This window comes from Camellia sinensis, chromosome 11, assembly GCF_055761805.1.
Source record: "Camellia sinensis isolate YWXY chromosome 11, ASM5576180v1, whole genome shotgun sequence".
NCBI lineage: Eukaryota > Viridiplantae > Streptophyta > Magnoliopsida > Ericales > Theaceae > Camellia > Camellia sinensis.
This window is the reverse complement of record NC_138971.1, coordinates 177,230,755-177,258,345: the sequence shown is the minus strand read 5'-3', so window position 1 is coordinate 177,258,345 and position 27,591 is coordinate 177,230,755. Positions and strand designations below refer to the sequence as shown.

Here is a 27,591-nt window from a genome sequence, read left to right as displayed (position 1 = left end):
TTCATTTTTGTACTTGCCAACCTTCTCAGCTCTTAACAAGCTAGTTGGTCATCTCGGATGATCATATCTCGGAAACGTCTTTCAGTGTTATCTCGGCTATACCAAACTTGTAAATTGCTACAAATTTCAACAAGTGGTAGACTTCATAACCTTCGGTTAATTCATCTTGTAATTTGCTCAAAAATTTCAACAAGTGTTAACATTCCTTACTACTTAATTATCATTCTTTCCCCCTACACCTTCTCTCTGCCCCCTAATGTGAACGTAAGTTGTACTTAGGATCACATTAGGGAAGTTGGCTTCGTGCCGTAGTCACAGACCTGATGTGTTCTTCTTTCGCCAATGTATTAAAACTTCTGGTATTTCATTCACCCCATTTAGACCCTCTTTCTCTTGGCCTTTGCAAACTATCATCGCTGTTTCTTGAAACATTTATTCCTTTCACAATTCTGGTCACCACTTCTGGCGTGCACTTAGTGGTTCTAATCAAAACGACGTTTGACTCCGGCGAATCTTTTGCCGACATTTAACTTTGTGCACTCTTTAGCTTGTAAATTCTCTCAGAATTTCAACAAGTGTTAAACATCATTTCGTTTTAACTTCGGTTTAAGCATCATCTCCGTTTAACTTTTGGTTAAACATAATCTCGACTTAACTTCGGTTAAGCATCATCTCGGTTTAACTTCGGTTAAACATCATCTCGGCTTAACTTCGGTTAAGCATCACTTCAGTTTAACTTCGGTTAAACATCATCTCGGCTTAACTTCAGTTAAGCATCACCTCGGTTTTTTGAAGTTTTTCCTTTTTTGTCGCTTGTACTCTTGTACCTTTTTGTTTTTTTTTAGACAATGTAAGCTCTGCATATGGCCGATGTGCCTCCTTGTTCTTGAATGTTTAATGCAACTTTCCTTCTCTGAATGCTTGTGCCTTTGTCTTTTCTTAACTGCCTTTGCATGATTCTATACTTAAAATATTTTGCATGTCTTTAGTATGCTCTTCCTTCTTTGTGTAACCTTCTCGGGGTGACATACCTCGGGTATACAAACTGATGATTTATCTCGACAAAAACTTATCCTGTAAACTTTGCATAAATTCCAACAGATATAAAACACATGCTGTTTTAATTCCAACCTATAAACTTTCCTTAAGTTATAACAATTGTTAAATAATGATCTACGTGTAAATTGCTACAAATTTCAACAAGTATTTAAACAATATACTTAGCTTTTACTTCAACCTGTAAATTGCTGCAAATTTCAACGGATGATCATATGTTGGCTTAACATCATCTTGTAAATTGCTACAAATTTCAACAAGTTTAAGCATCTTCTTCGGGTTAACCAACTTGTAAATTTCTACAAGTGTTTAACCAATAACCTCGGCTTTACTTCGGCTTGTAAATTGCTACAAATTTCAACAAGCGAAGAGAAACAGTAATCTCGGCTTAACTTCAACTTGTAAATTGCTACAAATTTTAACAAGTGAAGATAAGGAATCAGCTTAACTCCAGCTTGTAAATTGCTACAAATTTCAACAAGTGAAGATAAGGAACCAGCTTAACTCCAACTTGTAAATTGCTACAAATTTCAACAAGTGAAGATAAGGAACCATCTCAGCTTAACTTCAACTTGTAAATTGTTACAAATTTCAACAAGTGAAGATAAGGAACCATCTCAGCTTAACTTCAATTAAGTATGATCTCGGCTTAACTTCGGTTAAGCATCATCTCGGTTTAACTTCGGTTAAGCACCATCTTCGTTTAACCAACTTGTAAATTGCTACAAATTTCAACAAGCGGTAAACATCATATTGGTTTAACCAACTTGTAAATTTCTACAAATTTCAACAAGTGATAAACGCATTCTTTTTCTCTGCGCCCCCAGTGTGAACTTAAAATCCACTTGGGTTCTCATCATACATGTAGCTTCGACCTTGTCGCCGAGGTTGAATTCAAGCCGAGGTTGTCGGCCTTGGTTTCTCTATTGGTCTTACTTGGCTCCAACCTGAGTTTGATTTTCGGCCTCGCATCGGCGAGCCGTTTCTCTTTTCTTGTTCCGATGCCTTTGTTCCCGGCATATCCTCATTGGCCCTAGCATACTTCTCAATTCTGGCCAACTTTAGTCTGATCTTGTGTGTTTTTCTTTTTATCTTCTGGGATCTGAGATCTGCTCATTGTGCTCTTCTCTTCTCGGATTCAGGTGCCGAGATCTTATCTTGCTCACTTAGGTTGAGCTCTCGTCTTCTCGGGCCTACTTGTCTAGGCTGAGATCATGTCTTCTCGGATCCGGGATCCAGGATCTGGAATTCGAGATCTGCTCACTCAGGATGAGTTCTTCTATACTTAAATGTTGTTTCCTTGGGAGCGCTCATGCCCCTTGTCTTTGCATCCCTTCTAGAAGGGTCTTCGTTCCTCCGCAGGTATCTATCCTTCCATACCTGGAGGTCATCTCCGTTGCTTCGATCTGTCGTCTTTGGTGCGTCACCTTCCTGACCGACTTCTTTCACTCCGTGACTCTGGTCACGAGTTTCTGTGCTGCTATTGTCCCCTTCAACGTCGAGGTTGATAGATCTCCTATTTCCAGCAAGAGCGTTGTCTTCAGTCTGATCTTTCTGTCCGTCATTGGCCATCTATTCTTCTTTCTTTCCCACAGACGGCGCCAAATTGTGTGGGTGATTTTCCGACCACACTGCCCGCTTAGTAACCAGCTGGAGAGCACTGGCAGAATAGATGGCACCTGACTGACCTGTAACAGAAATATAAGAATCTCGCGGTGGTTTCGACCACCCGGGGGCACTCCGACGATCAAGTCAGTATATCTCTCAAAGATAAATCAAATACTAAACTCACAAGCTTGAGTATCAAAAGCATACCTTAGACCCATGGGAGTGCCTCTCTTTTATAGCCAATACAATCCTAGTCCCAATAGGAGCCTGGCCCTAATGGACTTAGGATTACTACTAATCTGGCACTCCCAGTGGGTTTAGGATAAACTCTCTAAGAGTCTTATCTTTACCCAAACTGAAGTCTTCTCCCAATCTAGGACTCTTGTCCATATCCAAGTTGAGTTCCCTCTTCATTCTAGGACTCTTGTCCCTTATCCGCTTATCTCGGATTCCGATATCTTCGGAGGCAACCTCGGCCTAGCCGAGATGACCTCGGCACAACGACCAAGACACGTGGCACCTCGGCTGACACGTCGGCGTCACCTTGCCACGTGTTGGTACTCAGAAAATATATCCCCACAAATATATATTTAAGTTAAATTGAGTTTGGATTCGCTCAAGCCAGTCATCTTAACTTGATAGAGTATTTACTAAAGAAAAATTAAAAAAAAAAAAAAATTGCCCAAAGAAAACTTAGTTAGATCTCATAACAAATTAAATTATGATGTTTTAATTTTTTTAACTTAAACTCGTAAATTTAAAAATTGATATCAATCAAAACCAATCCTTCAATTCCGTTCGGTGAATTACAAAGGAGCAATAATTTAGTTATTTTGTGTATATTACCTTATGAATAATCTTCTCAATATACACACTTTTATTCCCTTGCTCCTTTTTGCTTATTGCACATACAACACACCACCAAAATTGCTCGTGTCGCCATCACCAATACCCCCTTCCTCTCTTATTCCCTTCTCACTTACCTTTCCATCTAGTATTCATCATCACTTTCCATGTAGTATTCAAATTCACCATGATGAATTTGTTGTTTGGATCTGATCTATGGTTATGGGGAACATAAGCAACCATCAATACACTTAGACTATCTCCAATCATTTATCAATCCTATCATTAAATTTAAATTGGATGAAAAATACTTCTTTTTCTACTCTAATAGTTTCATCAAATAAGTATCAAATTGAGGATATAAAAAAAATTTCACCAAATTGAAGACATTGGGAGCTTTCATCAAATCACTGTCCATAACTGTTGAATTTTCTCCATCGGATGTCTCCCAGATAACCATCTCTAGGTAAAAATTTGTGAAAAAAATACACTGGCCGGTCGACTGGCCGGACATCCACCCAGTCGTCCGTCCGGTCAACCGGTGTTTTGATGAAAACTCAAAATCTTTCATTGAAGCACTTAATATCAAATGGAGTTTTTACACAAATTTGGTGAAAAAAAAAAAGATGCATCGTTGGAGATGCTCTTACAAAAACATCTCAATGGTGGAGTTCCACTTTCATTTTACTCTTTTAAAGAATTGAAATTTAAATTTAAATACACAAGGGAACTTACGTATTTAGCGACAGTTTAAAAAAATTGTCACAAAAAAAAGTTATTAATTTTAACTTTAAGCGAAGTTTAAAAAAATCGTCACAAAAAAATCATTAATTTTTAACTTTTAGCGATAGTTTGAAAAATTAGTCACAGAAAAATGTCACAAATTGTAATTTTTACCGATAATTTATAAAAATCGTGACAAAAAAGTCACTAATTGTCAATTTTTAGTAACATGTAAAAAATTGTCACAAAAATTATTTTTAGCAACAATTTTATTAGCACTTATTTTCAATCGGATTCGATGAAAATTAAATTTAACTATTAAGACATTGCTGCTAAAAATAATTTTTTGTGACAATTTTTTACATGGCTCTAAAAATTAATAATTAGTAACTTTTTTGTCACGATTTTTATAAATCGTCGTTAAAACTTGCAATTAGTGACTTTTTTCTATAATAAATTTTTTAAACTGTCACTGAAAATTAAAAATTAGTAACTTTTTTATAACGATCTTTTTAAACTATAGTTAAAACTTATAATTAATGATATTTTTGTGACAATTTTTCAATTATCGCTAAAAATTAACAAACAGTAACGTTTTTTAATAATAATTGATTAAAAGTATCATTAATTATCATAGGACTTAGTGGATAATTAGGTCCCTCTTTAATTATTAATATTTATAAATTTTACAACTGATGGCTAATTATTATTTTTTTAAAACATCACTATGTCATATTTCCCCTTAATTTTTTTTTTTATAATTTGAGTTTTCTTCCAAATTCCAGCTAGAGAGCAGTGGGAGATACATATGACGAAAGGTTTAGGTCCTTTTTATCCGTATGGTATGGGATGGTAAGAAGTCACTTTTTCTAATAGCTTTTTGGTTCTTCTTCCTTTGTTTATTTCTTTAAACACACTCTACTCTACTCGACTCTGTGTTGCTCTGTTTGAGTAATAAGTACACTGTGCTGTGCGGATCGATCCAACAATCTGAGAGAGAAAATGGAGTTGTTCTACTACTTGGTGTTCGGGGGATTTGGGGCTGTGGTGGTGGCATTGGAGCTCAGCAAAACCAGTAAAGATCGCATCAATACATCCACTTCTTTCAATTCCTTTAAGAATAACTACCTCGTTGTTTACTCCCTCATGATGGGTATGCTCTCCATTTCCAATTCAATTACTCTAATTTATTCGGCTTACATTTTTTTGCGAATTTGGATCGGGGTTTGTCTCTAATTGTACGAAGATTCTTGGATAATGACAACGGCGTCGATATCTATTTGGATCTAGGGCTCAAATTCCGACTCTTTATATCCGTTTGGTTACTGGGAAACTATAGGAAATCAAATGACGTTTACTGGGAGACCCAATTGAGATTCTACACGAAATACTGAAATCAATTGTGTCATACTTGTTTTAACGAAGTTATCTTGTTTGTTGTCCAAATAATAAAAAAACTAATATTATTTTGATGATTTTTATTTTCTGTTTTGGCCACCCCCCTTCTCTTCTTGTCATGCTTACAAAATGGAAGTCTTCAATTGCATTTTACAGTCACTTTTCTGGTCATTATGCTATGCGAGCTTGATATGTTGATTACTAACATAGAATTTCCTCTTTTTGAAACAAGTTTAGCCCATCTACATTGTGCCAAAATTGAGTTTTTGGTTCTATTAGTTGGATTGTCAATCAATTGAAGGGAAGCCGATGATCCAAATCTGGACTGGACTGGACTGTAAAAGTAAGATGTTGAACGGTAAACCGGTGATGCATGATAAGTCAGTGTCATAGTCACAAATGAGTTTATATATTGATTCGTGTGTGAAACACACACCACACATATTTTTAACTGTACAACACAATGTAGGAGGTTTGTTTGTATGTATGTATGCATGATCAATAATCTTAACAGTTGTTAAAGTCTGCTTTGAAGTGCTAATAATGTCTAAAATTTAAGTTTTCTTGCCCATTCCCACCGTTTGACCTTATGGTGGAAGAATTCTGCCATATAGTCGGTTATAAGCTGGTAAGTCTTTCCAGGATGGATCAAGAGTTATTAATATGCTTGTGGAAATAGCCGGTGATTGGTTGCAGGGTCCATATGTCTACTACCTGTACAGCCAGTATGGTTTTGGGAAGGGGGAAATTGGGCAGCTGTTTATTGCTGGTTTTGGATCCTCTATGTTGTTTGGAACAATTGTTGGATCTCTAGCAGATAAGCAGTAATACCTCCTTTTTCTTGTTTGGGTTTTATCATTTAATATTAACTACTTTATTGCTTTCTAATGACACTTTCTCCATCTTTATAATTCAGAGGTCGAAAGAGGGCATGTGTTACTTACTGCATAACCTACATCCTGAGCTGCATCACCAAACATTCTTCTCAGTATCAAGTCTTAATGTTGGGACGTGTATTGGGAGGGATTGCCACTTCTCTTCTGTTTTCTGCATTTGAGTCATGGCTTGTTGCAGAACACAATAAGGTGAGAAGTCAGTACTCGAACCATATTGATCATTGGTTAATCTAAACTGCAAACGTTGAAGGTTTTATTTACATGTTTCTTGAGAAAATTTTGCAGATGCCCGCTGGGATGAACTTTTCCTTACTCCACATATTCCCAGTTGGTGAGGCCATTAGTAAATAGATTAAAAAATTGTGATTTGATAATTGTTGCCATCTAACCAACTTATTAAAAGGTTGAACGTCAAATAAATTACTGTTTCCTTCATTAATCTCCTAGGATGGAGTGTTTTGTAGGAATTTCCCCCAACAATCAGGTTGATTCCTTACAAAACTCCTTGAGGTCAAATTCACATATGCTGTGGATTTGCTGTTATATTTGTGTTCTCTTTTTAGGTGGTTTCTTTTCATTATGTATTCTTCCTTGTTTTGTGCAGAGGGGTTTTGATCAACAATGGCTGTCATTAACTTTTTCTAAGGCAATATTTCTTGGCAATGGTCTAGTTGCAATTTTATCCGGGTTATTTGGGAATCTGCTAGTTGATTCGTTTAGCTTGGGCCCTGTTGCTCCATTTGATGCCGCTGCATGCTTTCTTGCAATTGGCATGTCAATTATATTATCATTGTGGACTGAAAATTATGGTGATCCTTCAGAAAGCAAGGACTTGCTTACCCAGTTCAAGGGTGCTGCTGTAGCCATTGCTTCTGGTTAATCCTTAAACCTTGTGTGTTCAGTTCTCTGTAATTAGGTTTCTTTCATGGAAATTAACAGTGGAGTCCAGATGGCAATAGTACTGCCACCTATGATGTTCTTTTTGGCTTCTGATTTGAATTGCCAAATTCACATATATCCTATAGTTCCAAATTTTCTTACTTTGACCAGTCGAGAACACCCCACTTCCCCAAAGAAAATATATATATATATATATATATAGAAAAGAAAGAATATATATATATATAAGAGAGGAAAATGGAAAGAAAATGAAAATTTTGGTTTCTACTTTCTTTCTGTCTGTCTTATATTTTGGGAAACAAGCTTAATATTATATGGCATATGGACCAGATGAGAAAATTGCGCTGCTCGGTGCCATACAGTCCTTATTTGAAGGTTCAATGTACACTTTTGTGTTCCTTTGGACTCCTGCTTTGAGCCCAAATAATGAAGAGATTCCGCATGGTTTCATTTTTGCAACATTTATGTTGGCTTCAATGTTGGGAAGCTCCGTTGCATCTCGACTGATGGCCTGTTCATCCCTCAAAGTCGAAAGCTACTTGCAGATTGTCTTTTTAATCTCTGCTGTCTCGCTCTTCATTCCCGTTGGAACAAATGTATGGCATAAATCCTGATGTCCCATTTTGTTCCGCTGAAACTCATGAATTTGATAGTCTTATTTCTTGATTGTTTTTTTAATTTCACTTCTACTTTGAACAGGTCTTGGGGTCACCTTCTACTGCAAAAGGTGGCAGCATCTCATTCTCAGGGTATGTCCTACTTATCGGCTTCTGTGCATTTGAGGCCTGTGTGGGGATATTTTGGCCATCTATCATGAAAATGAGGTCCCAATACATTCCTGAGGAGGCGCGAAGCACAATAATGAACTTTTTTCGCATTCCTCTTAACATTTTCGTGTGTGTTGTGCTGTACAATGTGAGTAGTCTCTCTCTCTCCTCCCCCTCCCCCCCCTCCCCCCCAAACTTCTGTGGCGGGGATGCATTTCCATTGATCAGGAACCAAACCAAGTGGATTAACTTTCAAATAATCTTACGAGATCTATCTACCACTTCGTGATTTTTCATTCTCTCTTGCCTTTTGGAATATATAATCAATGCTGGAAGGGACTTACATGTATGTATGTTTCAATTCTTTATTCTTCCCTGAAGGTTGATGCATTCCCCATCACTGTTATGTTTGGGATGTGCTCGTTTTTCCTTTTTGTGGCATCTATCTTGCAGAGGCGCCTCATGGTGATTGCGGAGAGCCATAAATCAAGTAAGTTTAGTAATCATTGCATTTAGTCTCCGCATTTCCTTAATCAAACTAATATCGTCTGTCTTAAAGTTTTTTTGTGTACTCATAGATCATTCTAAACCCTCCCCGAAATAATCTTGTGCATTTCATAACAGTGGCACACAGAGAGAGGGAAATGGAGGCAGAGCCACTGAATCTCTGATGTGATGTAGAGCCTTCTGGAAACAATGGGATGTCGAAGTCTGCTAGCTACCTTTTGTTGTTGAATATTGTCAGAGCAGTATTATTTTGTTGGTTGCAATTGGCTGTGTGATAAAAATAAGGTAAGGCGGATTGTGGGCTATTTCTTAAATGTTTGAAAATGTTAGATTTTTTTAGCTGGGTGATCTGATCTTCACAGAAAAGAATTGGTTTATGGGGAAAAGAAGGGTGAAGGCAATGCCCTTCGGTTAGTCAGTTACTGTAAACAGGTGCTGCACTAATATGGGTACATCCTCTGAGATGTTAATCTTAGACATTTTAATGTTCTTTTAATGTTTTTATATGTAATTTTGGTCTTTGTTTAAGCAGGGTATTTGTAAAGCAATATTATACACTTTTTTTTAAACCCTGTCTCCTTGCTTCTCTTTCCCTCTCCTCCTTTCCCACCCTTTACATAAGAAAAGTATATTTGAGAGAGAGAGAGAGAGAGAGAGAGAGAGAGAGATTAATCTAATTTGTATTGCGCCAGGGGAGTCGAATGTATCTATTTTGTTGCCTTTTTTAGTTCGTCCGAATTATAAAGGAAAATGTTATGGATCTCAAATAATTTATCAAATTTTTTATCAAACATTTCATATGAATGTGGGATCTATACAAATTTTTATCAAACATTTCACATGAATGTGAGATCTATACAAATTCACATATGTGTGCGTTTCACACCCGTGTAAGAGGTTTGATAGAAAATTTGATAAATTATTTGGGACTCCTAACATATCTATACTATATATTAAGTAAAAATGGATTTTTAACCCCAAGGCCTGTGGGAGCTTCAATATCTCAATCTGAATTTTCTAAATTTTTTATTTTTTATTTTAAAAAAAAATTCAACATTTATTTATTTGGTCAAAATTTCTTGATCAGCATTTATTAATTTTTTTCAATCCACATGTCTTTTCACATGCCTGCATTTATTGATTTGGTCAAAATTTCTTGATCAACATTTAAAATCCCTTTATACAAATAATTATAGATACAATCCGTGTATAGTTACTGCAGTACCCTTTTCAACTTCTCTCATACACTATGACTAGGGATAAGATTGTTAAATTATTTTTATAAAAAATCTTAAAAAACATAATTTATATATTAAAAAAAATCTAAAATAAATATAAATATATATAATTATCCCGTGCATAACACGGGTGATAGGCTATCTATCTATACTATATATTAAGCAAAAGGAGATTTTTAACCTCAAGCTTTGTGAGAGCTCCAATTGCTCAATCTAAATTTCCTGATTTTTTTATTTTTTATTTTTAAAAAAAAACCTAAGCATTTATTACCTTCTCTCAACTCCCAAGTCTTACCTTCATAATAACACTTTAATGTATTAAGAACAAGTATAAAAAAAAAAATTAAAAAGTTCAACACATATGATTATTATCAAAATATTAAATTTTAATATAATATAATAAAAAAAAGAAGATATTAAATTCTTTGAAAAGTTCAACACATATGATTACTATCAAAATATTAAACTTTAATATAATATAAAAAAGGAAAAAAAAGAAGACATTTAAAAAAAAAATCATTTAAAAATCACAATTCACATATATAGATAATTGTAAATATATTAAGGAAAAATGGGTTTCTAAACCTCAAGTCTTGTGGGGGCTCCAATCTCTCAATCTTAATTTTTTAAATTTTTTATTTAAAAAAAAAATCTCAGCATTTATTGATTTGGTCAAAATCTCCTAATCAGCATTTATTAACTTTTTTCAATCCACATACATGCATTTATTAATTTGGTCAAAATCCCTTATTAGCATTTAAAATCCCCTCATACAAATAATTATAGATACAGCCTGTGCATAGTTACTGCAGTAGCCTTTTTAATTTCTCTTGTACACTATGGTTAGTGATAAAATTGTTAAATTATTTTTATAAAAAATCTTAAAAAACATAATTTATATATTAAAATAAATATAAATATCTATAATTATTCCGTGCATGGGTGATAGGCTAGTTTATACTATATATTAAGCAAAATGAGGTTTTTAACCCCAAGACTTGTGGGAGTTCCAATCTCCCAATCTAGATTTCTTGATTTTTTGATTTAAAAAAAAAAAAAAACTTTAGCATTTATTAACTTCTCCCAACCCCTAAGTCTTACCCTCATAATAACACTTTAATGCATTAAGAACAATCATAAAAAAAATTCTTTGAAATCCAACACATGAATTCCTTGAAAAGTCCCAACACATATGATTATTATCCCTCATAATAACACTTTAATGTATTGAGAACAAGCATAAAAAAAATTTAGAAAAGTCTAACACATATGATTATTATCAAAATATTAAGCTTTAATATAATATAAAAAATGAAAAAAAAAAGACATTTAAAAATCGCAATTCAAAAAACAAACCTTATCATTTATTAACACTGTAATGCATTAAGAACAAACATAAAAAAAAATCTTTAAAATCCAACACATATGAATTTCTTAAAAAGTCCCAACACATATGATTATTATCTTTTATAATAACACTGTAATGCATTAAGAACAAGCATAAAAAAAATTTATTGAAAAGTCCAACACATATAATTATTATCAAAATATTAACTTTAATATAATATAATAAAAAAATGGATTTTTATTGATAAGTCCAATTTAGAAGTGTTTTAACCCAAGAAGTCCATGAAGAAATTTTTTAACCCATTTAGTCCCATGTATGTATTAACTTTTTTCAATCCACATACATGCATTTATTAATTTGGTCAAAATCCCTTATTAGCATTTAAAATCCCCTCATACAAATAATTATAGATACAGCCTGTGCATAGTTACTGCAGTAGCCTTTTTAATTTCTCTTGTACACTATGGTTAGTGATAAGATTGTTAAATTATTTTTATAAAAAATCTTAAAAAACATAATTTATATATTAAAATAAATATAAATATCTATAATTATTCCGTGCATGGGTGATAGGCTAGTTTATACTATATATTAAGCAAAATGAGGTTTTTAACCCCAAGACTTGTGGGAGTTCCAATCTCCCAATCTAGATTTCTTGATTTTTTTATTTAAAAAAAAAAAAAAACCTTAGCATTTATTAACTTCTCCCAACCCCTAAGTCTTACCCTCATAATAACACTTTAATGCATTAAGAACAATCATAAAAAAAATTCTTTGAAATCCAACACATGAATTCCTTGAAAAGTCCCAACACATATGATTATTATCCCTCATAATAACACTTTAATGTATTGAGAACAAGCATAAAAAAAATTTAGAAAAGTCTAACACATATGATTATTATCAAAATATTAAGCTTTAATATAATATAAAAAATGAAAAAAAAAAAGACATTTAAAAATCGCAATTCAAAAAACAAACCTTATCATTTATTAACACTGTAATGCATTAAGAACAAACATAAAAAAAAATCTTTAAAATCCAACACATATGAATTTCTTAAAAAGTCCCAACACATATGATTATTATCTTTTATAATAACACTGTAATGCATTAAGAACAAGCATAAAAAAAATTTATTGAAAAGTCCAACACATATAATTATTATCAAAATATTAACTTTAATATAATATAATAAAAAAATGGATTTTTATTGATAAGTCCAATTTAGAAGTGTTTTAACCCAAGAAGTCCATGAAGAAATTTTTTAACCCATTTAGTCCCATGTATGTATAGTTTTATTCTATAAAGTCCATTTTTTTGATTTACACTATTTTCTTGGACACTTATGCCCTTATATTTAATTTTGATACCCTTATAAATATTTTTTCAACGATTAGCAATTTAATGATGTGAACATTCATAGGGATGGCAATTTAAAACCGGCCCGACGGGGACCCGACCCCCCGTCCCCGATAAGAGTGGTTTTTCCCCGAATAATACCCCCGACGGGCCGGGGATGGTATTTAAATTTGAATCCCCGATTAAATTCGGGCCGGGGACGGTATTTAAATTTGAATCCCCGATTAAATTCGGGCCGGGGACAGGGATCACTTTCACAGCCCCGGACCCGCCCCGTCCCCGGCCCCGTTCCCCGGCCCGTTTCTCCCCGCCCCTCCCTGTAATCTATTATTTATCTATTATATTATCTTTGATAATAAACCCCCGTCCCTATCTATTTTATATCTATTATATAGTTGTCAAAGTTCCCAAAACACATCTCTGATCTGTGATCTCTCTCTCTTCTCTCACTCTCTCTCTCTCTCTCTCTTCACTCCACAGACTGCTACGCAGTCGGCTCCTCCTCTCGTCGCCTCCACCTCGCACCACCACCATCACCACAGCATCTCTCACCACCACAGCATCTCTCACCACCACCGCGTCTCACACTGCCGATCAGTTTTTTTTTTTTTTTTGGTTTTCAGATCTGGTTCAGATCTGTCTCAGATCTGTTTCACAAATTTCAGATCTGTTTCAGATCTGTCTCATTACACGGCGGTTGAGGTGGCGACTCCATTATCACCGAATAATAACTTGATTTCGGCAGTGATCGTAGTGCCGAGGCAGTCCCGCAAGCTGAAGAAGAAAACTGAAGTTGCTATATTTTCAATTTTTTTGTTTTGGTCCACCAAAGGAAATAAATGTGTTATGGTGTGTACATATAAACACACTAATGTAATTTATATTCTTTGTTAATTTCTTGAATATTCCATTGATTATATTCTCTGTATTGGATTTGATTTGGTGGACTCTACACAAAGTTCAGATCTGATTTACACAGTTGTTGTTGTATTTTCTGAAGGTTTTTTTTTTTTTTTGGCCGGGGAATGTTCGGGGTCGGGGAAACCCGATCCCCGTTAGGGGGCGGGGGCGGGGGCGGTGATGGCTTCCCCGTCGGGGATCGGGGCCGGGGCCGGGGGAAATTTGACCATCGGGGATCGGGGACGGGGAGTGTGATCCCCGGCCCCGCCCCGCCCCGTTGCCATTCCTAAACATTCATATTTTAAAATTCACATTTGTAGGAATGTAAATTGGCCCGTGGGCAGCCCGAAACCCGCCCGCGAGCCAGGGCGGGCCCGAGCCGTTGACAATGTGAATATTCACATTGACATGTTAAAATTCACATTAATAGGAGTGTAAAATTGGCCTTCGTCCCGTGGCGGCACGAAACCTGCCGCGGCCCATGGGCGGCCCGGGGAGGGCCCGGTCCGGCCCGTTGACAATGTGAATATTCACATTGACATGTTAACATTCACATTGATAAGAGTATAAAATTGGGTCGCGACCCATGGGCGGCCAAAAGTCCGCCCACAGCCCGGGACGGGTCCGGCCCAGCCCGTTGACAATATGAATATTCACATTGACATATTAACATTCACATTGATAGGAGTGTAAAATTAGCCCGCGCCTCATAGCTGCCCGAAACTCGCCCACGGCCCGTGGACGGGCCCGGCCCAGCCTGTTGACAATGTGAATGTTCACATTGACATGTTAACATTCACATTGATAAGAGTATAAAACTAGACAGCAGCCTAGGACGTGCCCGACTCGGCCCGGCCCGGCCCGTTGACAATGTCAATATTCACATTGATATGTTAACATTCACATTAATAGGAGTATAAAATTGGTCCCCCGTCCCGTGGCGGCGCGAAACCCGCCCGCAACCCATGGGCGGCCCGGGGCGGGCCCGGTCTAGCCCGTTGACAATGTGAATATTCACATTGACATGTTAACATTCGCATTGATAAGAGTATAAAATTAGCCTGCGGTCCATGGACAGCCAAAAGCCCGCCCGCGGCCCGGGGCGGGCCCGGCTCGGCCCGTTGACAATGTGAATATTCACATTGACATGTTAACATTCACATTGATAAGAGTGTAAAATTGGCCCGCAGCCCGTGGGCTGCCCGAAGCCCGACCGCAGCCAGAGGCGGGCTTGGCCCGACCCGTGACAATGTGGATATTCACATTGACATGTTAACATGCACATTAATAGGAGTGTAAAATTAGCCCGCGCCCCGTGGCTGCCCGAAACCCATCCACGGCCCGTGGACGGCCCGGGGCGGGCCCGGCCCCGGGCGGGCCCGGCCCGGCCTGTTGACAATGTGAATATTTACATTGACATGTTAACATTCACATTGATAAGAGTGTACAATTGGCCCGTGACCCGTGGGCAGCCCGAAGCCCGACCTCGGGCCAGGGCGAGCCTGGCCTGTTGGCAATGTGAATATTCACATTGACATGTTAATATTCACATTGATAGGAGTGTAAAATTGGCCCACAGCCCGTGGATGGCCGCGGGCTTGGGCCGACCCGTGACAATGTGAATATTCACATTGACATATTAACATTAACATTGATAAGAGTGTAAAACTTGTTCGCTGCCCGAAGCTTGTCCGTGGCCCGGGGTAGGCCCGGACCCAAACCCGGGCCACCCCGGGCCGCCCACGGGGTTCGGGCCGCCCATGGGACGCGAGTCAATTTTACACTCTTATCAATGTGAATGTTATCATGTCAATGTGAATATTCACATTGTCCACAGGCCGGGCCGAGCCCGCCTCCGGGGGCCCACGGGCCGTGGGCATGTTTCGGGCAGCCACGGGGCACGGGCTAATGTTACACTCTTATCAATATGAATTTTAACATGTCAATGTGAATATTCACGTTGTCAACGGGCTGGGCCCGCGTCGGCCCGGGGCCGGGCTTCGGGCTGCCCACGGGTTACGGGCTAATTTTACACTCTTATCAATGTTAATGTGAATATTCACATTGTCAACGAGCCAGGCTGGGCCTGCCCTGGGCAGCGGGCGGGCTTCGGGCCGCCCACGAGCCACGGGCCAATTTTACACTCCTATCAATGTGAATGTTAATATGTCAATGTAAATATTCACATTGTCAACGGGCCGGGCCGGGCTCGCCCTGGGCCGCCCATGGGACGCGAGTCAATTTTACACTCTTATCAATGTGAATGTTAATATGTCAATGTGAATATTCACATTGTCAACAGGCGGGATCGGGCCCGCCCTGGGCCGCCCACGGGCCGTGGGCTATTTTCGGGTAGCCACGGGGCGCGGGCTAATTTTATACTTTTATCAATGTGAATGTTAACATGTCAATGTGAATATTTGCATTATCAACGGGTCGAGCTGGGCCCGCCCAGGGCAGCCCACGAGCCACAGGCGGGTTTCGGGCCAGCCACAGACCGCGGGATAATTTTACACTCCCATCAATGTGAATGTTAACATGTCAATGTGAATATTCACATTGTCAACGGGCCGAGCCGGGCCCGGGCTTCAGGCTGCCCACGGGTCATGGGCCAATTTTACACTCTTGTCAATGTTAATGTTAATGTTAATGTTAATATGTCAATGTGAATATTCATATTGTGAACGGGCCGGCCCGGGCCCGCCCCGGGCGACGGGCTGGTTTCGGGCCACCCATGGGCCGTAGGCCAATTTTACACTCCTATCAATGTGAATGTTAACTTGTCAATATGAATATTCATATTATCAACGGGCCGGGTTGGGCCTATTTTTTTGGCTTGTGGGCCGGCCCGACTCGACTCGAATTTTTCTGGGCACCCACGAGGATCGACATGAGCTGGGCCCCTACACATTGACGATATAAACATCTATATTGACGGTGTGAACATTCACATTAAGGGTATTTTGGTAATTATGTCACCCATAGGACTTATTGAAACATAAGAAAATAATATGAACTAAATAGAACATAAGTAGATGAAAAGGGTATTTTGGTCTTCTTATCTCAAATTGGACTTAATGGAATAGTCAAAAAGAATATGGGTTGGATGGAATAAAGCTCTTAGAAAATGGATTTATCAAAAAAGCTCCCATAAAAAAAAAGACATTTAATTCCTTGAAAAGTCTAACACATATGATTATTATCAAAATATTAAACTTTAATATAATATAAAAAAGGAAAAAAAAAGACATTTAAAAAAAAAAGAGAAGACATTTAAAAATCGTAATTCACATATCTAGATAATTGTAAACACAATTTGTGCATAACACGGGTGATATGCTAGTATTATATAAGGAAAATGTGGTTTCTAACCCACAAGTCATGTGGGAGTTCCAATATCCCAATATTAATTTTCTAATTTTTTGATTTTTTTTTTATAAAAAAAAATCTTGGCATTTTTTGACTTCTTCTAATCCACAAGTCTTTTTGACTTCTCTCATGTCTATTGCTACATCATTTCTAACTTCTATCATATATTATGGTTAGTTATGGGCTCCAGTAATTTTTTGATTTTTTTTAAAAAAAAAAAACCTTAACAGATATTGATTTTTTCCGATCCACAAGTCTTTTTGATTTCTCTCGTACCTATTGTTACACCCTTTCCAACTTCTCTCATATACTATGGTTAATGATGAGATTGTTAAATTATTTTTATCAAAAATCTTTAAAAAAAATATCTAAAACAAATATAAATTTTTATTAAATCTATTTATCTATTATATAAATAAAAAGGGGTTTACAACCACAAGTCTTGTAGGAGCTCCAATATCTCATATTTGAAAATCATTCAAGCAAATATATGTATATATATATAATATATATATTTAATATCTCTAAATTTATGATTTTCAAATATAAAGTATATCATTTATATATATATATATATAATAAAAAATAGAAAGTATGCTAACCCATTTCAAAATTCAAATTTGAGGACACTAAATATGGAAAGCATTCCATTAATTTAAATTTAAAATTATAATTATAATGATTTATCCCATAAAATATAAGTTTTAAATAATGATCTATTCTATGATTTATCTATATATATATACTATTACAATTGTAAAATATTATTATTTCATTAAAGTTGAAAGTTGTAATTCTTTTTTCTCATTTTTTTTTATTTTGTTTAATTTGTTGTTAATATGTATTACAATATGATTGGTTTATAAATTAATTTTATATTCTTAAATAAAGGGTAAACTACAAATACATCCCTCAAGGTTTGATTAAAATACAAATCGTTCTCTGTAGTTTTGAAAATTACATTTCACCCCTGAGATTTCTAATTTCATAACAAATCGCCAATTTTATTAATAAATCGTCAAATCAATTAATAGCTTTTCATGAGGTTAGAAATATGTTTCAATTAACAATTTATGTAATTTTATTATTGTATAGGAGAACAATTAGGAATTTTATACTTTTAGTTAATTTTGTTAAATAAATTTTTTTAACAAGAGGGTGTTGTAATTTTTCAAATCATAAGGGGCAATCTGTATGCTAAGCAAAACTCAGGGGGTGTATTTGTAGTTTACCCTAAAATAAAATTTCAAATTTGGATTCTTACATAAATTATATTGCTATAATTGGAATGAGACCAATATTCATTCCTTAAATTTTGCATCCTTTATTAAATTATAAAATAAAATTTCAAATTTAATTTTTTTTTAAAATTATAATGCTACAATTAAATGAGATCAATATTCACATGTGTCATAATATACATGTGTTCAAATTGTAATCGCTATTAAATTGTTTTTTCTTTTTTTTGTTTTAAATTTTATAAAAAAAATTATATATTTCTAAACTATAAGGACTTGAATAATAATATTTTTTAATATAATTTTTTTTTGACAAAAGAACAAAACATGACTTTTTTAGTACTTACCAAATATGGTGAATTTTGTTAGATTTTTTTTTTTAAATTTTAAAATCTCAATTGTTAATTAAAGAAATTAAAATAAAAGATAAAGATATATTTAGCTCAAAACTTTTGCTAAAATAAATTAGAAAGAAACGTTAATTTTTCTTTTTATTAAAAGTGATAGTCCGCTAAACTTTTTTTATTTAAAAAAAAAAAGAGGGTTATAAGTGATAATTTATTATTCATCTAAAATTATTTTCAGATTAAATGAAAATGCCATATTAAATTTTCTTCTTACCTTTTTTTAATTCAAACACTTTTATTTTGTAAGAAATTTATTTTTATTCTATTTAATATTTTATTGTAATTTTAAATTAAAAATAATTTCTAAAAAATCATATTTAAATTATTTATGCCATTATAAAAAGTAAATTTTTTTAACATCAACTTAGTGATAGTTTGAAAAGTGCTAAATAAGTATATTTTTTTACTTTTTACGAAAATATGTATAAAAAAATAAAAGTAAAGATGTGATGTAACTTAAAAAAAAAACTAAGTATATTTTTTTACTTTTTATAAAAATATATACAAAAAAATAAAAATGTGATGTGACCTAAAAAAGGTAATTAATTATATTTTTTTTACTTTTTATGAAAATATATACAAAAAAGTAAAGATATGATGTGACCTAAAAAAGATAATTAAATATATTTTTTTATTTTTTATGAAAAGATGTATAGAAAATTAAAAATGTAATGTGACTCAAAAAAGTAAAAAAAATATAAAAAAGTGAGTTAATATGATACTTCTCAAACCCTTTATTTGATGATCTATTTTTAAAAGGTTTATTTTTTTAAAATATTTTCAAAAAAAAAATTGTATTGGAAATCCTAAATATATTTCTTTTTCTTTTGTTCATTCATATTAAATTTTTAATTTTATTTATTATTTAAAAAACAAATTAGCAAATAATTTATATATTTATATATATAATTTTGTTTTGGTTTTTCAGGTCATTTGGTGTTTCTACCCAATTCATTCAAATTTAATTTGAATTTTTGAATTTTTGCATAGGTATTCACTTAATTAAAAATTATATTATTTAATTTTTAAAAAATTTTAAGCTCGACTCAAGTTATTTGGGTTGAGTTCACCTAAATTTGCAATCTAGCAAGGGCAGTTCAAAATTACATGATTAAATTTGTGACAAATTAAAAAATAATAAATAAATTGTGATAAAATTGTAGGACTTAAATTGTAAATTTTAATCTTATTTGTTTTCATAATTTACATACAAAAATTTAACAATTCTATATTATTTTGTATAAAAATATATTATTAATTTTTTACATACCATGCATAGCACAAGTTACCACTAATAACTCATTATAAAAATGGAAACTTGAAGACTATTAGGGGTTGTTTGGGATGTCCTAAATAAGTGCACTTTTTGTCTTTTTGAACTAGAAAGTTGAGGGAAAAAATATTGATGTTTAGATTAACTTTTTAACTTTTTATGAAAAAATGTGTATTAAAAAATTATATAAATTAGTGTGTAAGGAAAAATTAAAATTGAAAATTGTGTAACCGTACTTTTTAATTTTTGATAAATAATAATAATTTTTAACTTTTTAAATAATTTTTTAATTTTTTAACTTTTTTTCAACTCGTAAAACTTGACCTAAAAGATAATATATCACTGGCAAATTCTATCACCAGATCCCATGCCCACTACATATACCTGCCTGCTTTGCTTGAGTTGAAAAAGGGCAGTTTGGAAATAAAGTGATGTTCGCTTTTTTTGGGATTGGCAATGAATCCAGTTTCCATAGGAAAATATTATTTGATGTTATTAGAGTAATACTTGACACCAATTATTAATTCATACTGGTTATGATCCTTGAGTTTAAATAGATAGTTATTAAGTTAAAAGCTCCAAATGTATAGTTATTACTAATTTCTCAATATTTTCATCGCTCAATTCTATTCTACTTATAATTTCACACAACTTAATTCTCACAAACTTGCTTAATTTAATTTGACAATCAAACATGGCCTAATTAATTACTCTAAGAATCATAAATCAAGCTGATGCCAAAACAGTGTGTGGCTTTCTCTGCTACTACAAGGACACTAGGACTCGTTTGGGAACAGATTAATTTAGTAATTTTTTGGTTATTTAGTTAAAATATGAGCTAAAAAAAACTAGTATGTTTAGGATGATTTTTAGATTTTTTACGAAAAGATGTGCAAAAAGTAGTAAGAAAAGAGAATTTTTAACTTTTTGGTATGAATTGTTGACTTTTTGACTAATTTAATAACTTTTTGACTAAAAAAGAGAGTCCCAAACGAGGCCTAAATACTCTCAGGGCCATAACTCAGGTACATGTTAAAATAAAAATAAAAGTTATCGTTTTATGTGTATTGGGCATTCATTTCTATCCAATGATAAAAATATTAGTATTAAATTCATAAAAGTACAAGGGAGATTAATATTAGTAACAACATATTGTTATGGTGAGGATTTTTTCTACCCTTGAAACCCCCAAATTTAAGGTGACGAGTTTTAATTTTTAGCCCGCGTGGGATTGGTAAAAATCTAGTTTAAACCCAATTAATAATGATTTGATCAATAGATTCAAATAAATTTCAAGTAAACACAAATAAAATTAGGTTTTGTAGTTAAGTTATTTGTCTTAAATAGATTAAAGGCTTCTTTGGAAGTAATTAAATGAAGATGAAATGGAACATGAAAGAATATGTATTAATTCGAATAAATTGTCATTTGTCACTAGTTACAGGCACAAAAAATTAAAGAAATACAACAATCAACAGAAAAAAAGAAGAAAAAAGAAATAGGAGTTGAAAAAAACTACTAGTTTAATCTACTCTTAAAATGCTAAGTTAAACTACTCTTACATAAACTCTTTGCGAGTGTGATTGATGATTGAGATTATTCATTTCTCTCTGTATCTCTTTTGGCTTATTTATAGGCGTAGCCATATGAGAGAGAGATAATCTAAACCCATGATGTCCTCAACAAGCCCGTGATTTGCTCAACATTTTTTTATATCCCATGTTTGATAAGAACCACTTTACATATTTGATATTTGATTTGATCTTGGCTCATTGATCTAAGCAGGGGCGGAGCCACTTAACACCTAGGGGAGTCACGTGCCCCTCCTAAACTTTTAATATTTATACTGTTACCCATATAGATAAAGATTATGTATTATGTATCCTTTATAAAATTTTAATAATGACCCTCCTTAAATTATGTAAAACTTTTTGCTTTTTTAAAATTTTAAAAATTCTCTATTTTATTATTTTAATTATTCTTGTACATTTTTAATTGATTGGTTAAGGTAAGAATTGAATCAATTGATAATTCATTTCTTATTATAGGATTTGTTTACTTGCTTATTTCTCCTCATTGTATAGCAGTGTTTTTTGAGTTGGTAGGATTGAACTTATTGATTATTTGGTTAATGAAATTTAGTTATTGATTGTAGATTTATAAGTCACCTTAATGTAAATATAAGGATAATTGTAATAAAAATAAAAATAAAAATGCATAAGTTTAATAATATCTTATTGTTACTTATTATGGGAGAAGAAAAAAAAAGCTATTGTTGTGATTAATGTGTGTCCCCTCTACATTGAATTTCTGGCTCTGCCACTGGATCTCAGTAACTAATTTTCAAATTGTTGCAATTGCTAACTTTCTAGTCCTCCATTTAACATGTCATTATGCCACGTTTTTAATATATCTGTCATGTCACGTTAGCATGTTTGTCGACAGAAATAATAATAATAATAATAATAATAATAATAATAATAATAATAATAATAATAATAAAAACAAATGTGATCAAGGTTATTTCTTAAAAATAGGTATGATTTCAATCAACAGACTATAATAGAAGTTGGCCATAATTAATAGGCACTAATCGATAAAAAAATAAAATATGATGTAAGGAGAGGTACATTATTAGAGTTGGGAGAGAGGTGAACTTGTGACCTTAACATGCACAATTTCCATGTCGTTAATACAAAGGAGTCCCCACGAGGGAGTGGTGAGAGAATTCACTGTTTTCCCATTCCTTCTCTCCCTATTATTGATATATATATATATATATATATATATGATGATAATGAGTTGTGACACAATGTGCACCAAATCTATACTATATATTAAGTAAAAGGAGATTTTTAATTCCAAGTTTTGTAGGAGTTCCAATCTCTCAATCTAAATTTTTTGATTTTTTGATTTAAAAAAAAAATCTTAGCATTTATTAACTTCTCCCAACTCCCAAGTCTTACCATCATAATCTATCTATACTATATATTAAGTAAAAGAAGGGTTTTTAATCCCAAGTCTTGTGGGAGTTCCAATCTCCCAATCTAAATTTCCTGATTTTTTGATTTAAAAAAAAAAAACCTTAGCATTTATTAACTTCTCCCAACCCCCAAGTCTTACCATCATAATAACACTTTAATGCATTAAGACCAAGCATAAAAAAAAAAAATTGAAATCCAACACATATGAATTTCTTGAAAAGTCCTAATATATATAATTATTATCCCTCATAATAACACTTTAATGCATTGAAAACAAGCATAAAAAAATTTCTTGAAAAGTCCAACACATATGATTATTATCAAAATATTAAACTTTAATATAATATAATAATAATAAAAAGACATTTAATTCATTAAAAAGTCTAACACATATGATTATTATCAAAATATTAAACTTTAATATAATATAAAAAAGGAAAAAAAAGAAGACATTTAAAAAAAAAAAAAAGACGTCTAAAAATCGTAATTCACATATATAGATAATTGTAAATACAATCCGTGCATAGCACGGGTGATATGCTATCTATACTATATATTAAGCAAATTGGGGTTTTTAACCCACAAGTCTTGTGGGAGTTCCAATATCCCAATCCTAATTTTCTAATTTTTTGATTTAAAAAAAAACTCAGCATTTATTAATTTCTCTCAATCCTCATGCCTTTTGGGAGATTTGATCAAAACTCTCTCATAATTATTTAATCGTTTTATTTACTATTTTAATGGTTATTCTTTACAATTATTTTTTTATTATGAAAAAAATATGATTGTAATTAGATAGTATAAAAATATTTGTGATTTGTATGATTGAAGTTATCTCCTTTTTTGATGTATTTGGTCTAGCCAAAAAAAAAAAATTACAATTTGTATTTGGTTTAGCAATTTCTTCTTTTGTGTACTATTTTAATGGTTCTTTTGATTGAAATTATCTCCTTTTGTGATTTGTAAAAAAAAAAAAAAATTATAATTTGATTTTTTAATATGATTGAAGTTAGATAAATATAAATACTCACAAAGAGAAAAATGTGATTGTAGTTAGTTTAATGATTCTTTTTTTTAATGAGATTGCATTGTAATTAGTTTAATGGTTCTTTTTTTTTTTTTCATTTGTCTTTTTTTTTTTATTATAAGAAAAATGTGATGTGATTGTAGTTTGTTCAATGGTTCTATTTTTTAATGTGATTGTATTATAGCTAGTTCAATGATTTTTTTTTTTCATTTACTTTTTTTTATTATGAGAAAAATGTGATGTGATTGTAGTTTGTTTAATGATTTTTTTTAATGTGATTTAATTGTTTTATTTATTGTTTTAATGGTTCTTCTTTACAATTATTTTTTTTATTATGAAAAAAATATGATTGTAGTTAGATAGCATAAAAATATTTGTGATTTGTATGATTGAAGCTATCTCCTTTTTTGATTTGTTTTTGGTCTAGCTAAAACAAAAATTATAATTTGATTTTTTAAGATGATTGAAGTTAGATAAATATAAACACTTACAAAGAGAAAAATATGATTGTAATTAGTTCAACGGTTCTTTTTTTTAATATGATTATAATTAGTTCAATGGTTCTTTTTTTTAATGTGATTGTATTGTAATTAGTTTAATGGTTCTTTTTTTTTCATTTATTTTTTTTATTATGGAAAAAATGTGATATGATTGTAGTTTGTTCAATGATTTTTTTTTTTTTAATGTGATTGTATTGTAGTTAGTTCAATGGTTCTTTTTTTTCATTTATTTTTTTTATTATGAGAAAAATGTAATGTGATTGTAGTTTGTTCAATAATTTTTTTTATCGTGATTTAATCGTTTTATTTACTGCTTTAATGGTTATTCTTTATAATTATTTTTTTATTATGAAAAAAATATTATTGTAGTTAGATAGCATAAAAATATTTGTGATTTGTATGATTGAAATTATCTCATTTTTTTTTATTTGTATTTGGTCTAACAAAAAAAAAATTATAATTTGATTTTTTAATATGATTGAAGTTAGATAAATATAAACACTCACAAAGAGAAAATGTGATCGTAGTTAGTTTAACGGTTATTTTTTTTAAAATGTAGATTGGTCAGAAGAATGTCTATACATTTCAGAAGGTTAAAAAAAAAAATGTAAGTATAACATTTTTACTTTGTAACATTATAAATACATAATATATGTATTGTTCATTAATTATAATACTAAGCATTTGTTTGGCAATGACTTTTTTAGTTGGCTTTTTGGTCTTTTTGACTTTTTTAGCCTGAGACTTTTTTGTTCGTTTGGTATTCTTGATTGACTTTTTTTGGCTTTTTAGTTTTGGAATAGTGAATTTTTTTTTTTTGTCTTTTTGTGATTTTTGGCTTTCTGTGATTTTTTGAATTTTTTTTATCTTTTTGTGATTATTTAGCTAAATATGATAACCAAACACCACTTAACTATCACGTTGACAATGTAAGAATGCTGATGGAATACTCACAACAATTTAGATTTTAGTTATTTTTTTGTTTTACTTATGCAGTGAATTTCGAACAAATGTAATAAATTCTTATTTTTATTACTTTAATTATGCAATGTCAACATTTTCTTTTAAAATTACATATATTTTATACTAACAATTTATAAATATATTTGACATAATATAAATAATTTTTTTTTAAAATTTAAACTCGTGCATAGTACGAGTGATATGCTAGTGATTATTATCAAAATATTAAACTTCAATATAATATAAAAAAAAAGACATTTCAAAAAAAAGAAAAAATAATATATATGACAAATGGAGTGCATCTGTCTTGTCTAAACTTCTTCTTCTAAGGTTTCATTTCGATCTAAGAAGTTGTTGACACGTTGGAGTTGCTTCCTTTTAGTTGCCTGCGTACAACTGTCCCATGTGCTCTATTATTCATTGGGCCTCCATTCCTTAGCTTTCATTGTTTGTATACGCATCTGTTTTTATCCATTTTCTTATTCATATTAGTACTGTTACCCATTTGCGATTTTGACAATCACAAGCATAGTTTAGAGTTGCTAATTAAACCCTACTATTTTACTTCTTTGTTTGGACCCAACTTTTTTAAAACGCATTGAAAATTACTCATATATATATATATATATACAAGTGTGCTTCTATGTTACACCCATATTCGTTCTCTCTCTCCTATCTGTCCAACAGACACTCAGTCCAATAATATTTCCCCCTCCTCATTCCTGAATCTGTCCTCGATCTGAGCTAAAAAGTAGAGGGAGTGAGCGAGAGAGAAAATGGGTAGATTTGGAAGCCCAAAATATTACTTCTTGTGGTACGCTCTTCAATTTTTCCTGTTGATTCAAACCAGAGTTTTTTGCTACCAATACAAGGTCGGAGATTTAGATGCTTGGGGCATACCCACTTCAGCAAATCCAAATGTCTACACCAATTGGGCCACCTATCACGCCTTCAACCTCGGAGACTCTCTCTGTAAGTCCCTCTCCTCACTCTCTCTCTCTCTCTCATCATCATCTTCTCCTCTTCTTTTTTCTTGCTTTTTCTTTTTCTTTCCTATCAATTTTGATCTCTTTCTCATGAACTTTTTTACATTTCTCCAATGACAGTTTTCCTATACCCACCTAGTCAAGATTCGGTGATTCAAGTAACAGAGCAATCATACAACAGCTGCAACATCACAGATCCAATCTTGTACATGAGCAATGGCAATTCTCTGTTTAACATCACCCAACCAGGTGAATTTTACTTCACCAGCGGCGTACTGGGCCACTGCGATAATGCCCAGAAACTCCACATTTCTGTCTTTGGAAATGGATCTTCATCAGCATTTTCACCCTCTTATGCTCCTGCAGCTTCACCTTCTTACCCTACCGTCTTCGGCTCAATCCCGATGGCACCTTCCTCTTCGCTTCCATCATCATCGTCGTCGTCGTCGTCGTCGTCATCATCGTCATTGAAAATTCCTGTGTTTTTGTTGTCCGCTGCCATCGGATTCTGGATATCTGCACTTCTATTTCAGATCTCATGAAAATGAATTGGCAGCCGACAACTGAAACTATATGATTCATTATTAGCTGTCATTGATTTTTTTTTGTTATTATTATTTGTTTAATTTATTCCAATACGTTTCATCTTCCCTCGAGAAGTTGATTTTGAAATTTCCATGAATTTGTTTGTACAAGAGTTTTGATGATTTGATTATGCAATTATTTTTTAGCAATTTAAAACAATAAGATTTGTTCTCTTTCAACACTAATGTCAATGTGTTCCATTTCCAACTTTCCACAAAGTTCAAATACCATCATATCTTTGATATCTTGTCGGGCCATCTACTTTGTAGTTTTTGTTAAACCATAGAATGTTAACATTGTTCTAGAAAGGTAAGATTATTACGAGGAAGGTTTTTTTAACCATTAGATAGTTCACAATCCTCCAAAAATATGAGATTAGCTTCATCAATGTAATTCTTATTTAATTTGAGAATGTTATTACATTTTGGCGGTGTTTGGGAAGACGTGAAATAGACTATTTTAGCCCGTTTGTCAGACAAAAATATTATAAGTCTCAAAAATTTTACTAAAAATTTTACCAAATGTCTCACATGTGGGACCTACATGGGACCCACACTATGTAAATCTTACACCCATATAAGACATTTGATAAAATTTTTAGTAAAATATTTGGATCTCTACCATTACTCCTTTGTAAAAAAAGCAAAATAGCTAGCGAGGCTGTCCAGCTGGATGCACTAACAGATAAAAATACTATTTTACCCTTAGAT

The 27,591-nt window shown here is 32.8% G+C and overlaps 2 protein-coding genes across 2 annotated transcripts; both read left to right on the top strand.

The window, feature by feature from the left end:
• The first annotated feature begins 4,965 nt into the window (after positions 1-4,965).
• On the top strand, positions 4,966-9,270 carry LOC114279745 (uncharacterized). Its single transcript, XM_028222027.2, has 8 exons — positions 4,966-5,386; positions 6,311-6,455; positions 6,548-6,716; positions 7,132-7,402; positions 7,758-8,023; positions 8,127-8,342; positions 8,576-8,684; positions 8,819-9,270. The coding sequence occupies exons 1-8, from the start codon at positions 5,236-5,238 to the stop codon at positions 8,863-8,865; spliced, it is 1,374 nt and encodes a 457-aa protein (XP_028077828.1). The 5' UTR covers positions 4,966-5,235; the 3' UTR covers positions 8,866-9,270.
• Positions 9,271-25,706: 16,436 nt separating this feature from the next.
• On the top strand, positions 25,707-27,066 carry LOC114279744 (early nodulin-like protein 8). The gene is made up of 2 exons (XM_028222026.2): positions 25,707-26,282; positions 26,417-27,066. The coding sequence occupies exons 1-2, from the start codon at positions 26,087-26,089 to the stop codon at positions 26,836-26,838; spliced, it is 618 nt and encodes a 205-aa protein (XP_028077827.2). The 5' UTR covers positions 25,707-26,086; the 3' UTR covers positions 26,839-27,066.
• Positions 27,067-27,591: the final 525 nt, after the last annotated feature.

Coding starts and splice junctions, on each gene's coding strand:
- LOC114279745 (XM_028222027.2), top strand. CDS start 5,236: ATGGAGTTGTTCTACTACTTGGTGTTCGGGGGATTTGGGGCTGTGGTG. Junction 7,403..7,757: donor TGCTGTAGCCATTGCTTCTG/GTTAATCCTTAA, acceptor CATATGGACCAG/ATGAGAAAATTGCGCTGCTC. Junction 8,024..8,126: donor TCATTCCCGTTGGAACAAAT/GTATGGCATAAA, acceptor TACTTTGAACAG/GTCTTGGGGTCACCTTCTAC.
- LOC114279744 (XM_028222026.2), top strand. CDS start 26,087: ATGGGTAGATTTGGAAGCCCAAAATATTACTTCTTGTGGTACGCTCTT. Junction 26,283..26,416: donor CAACCTCGGAGACTCTCTCT/GTAAGTCCCTCT, acceptor CTCCAATGACAG/TTTTCCTATACCCACCTAGT.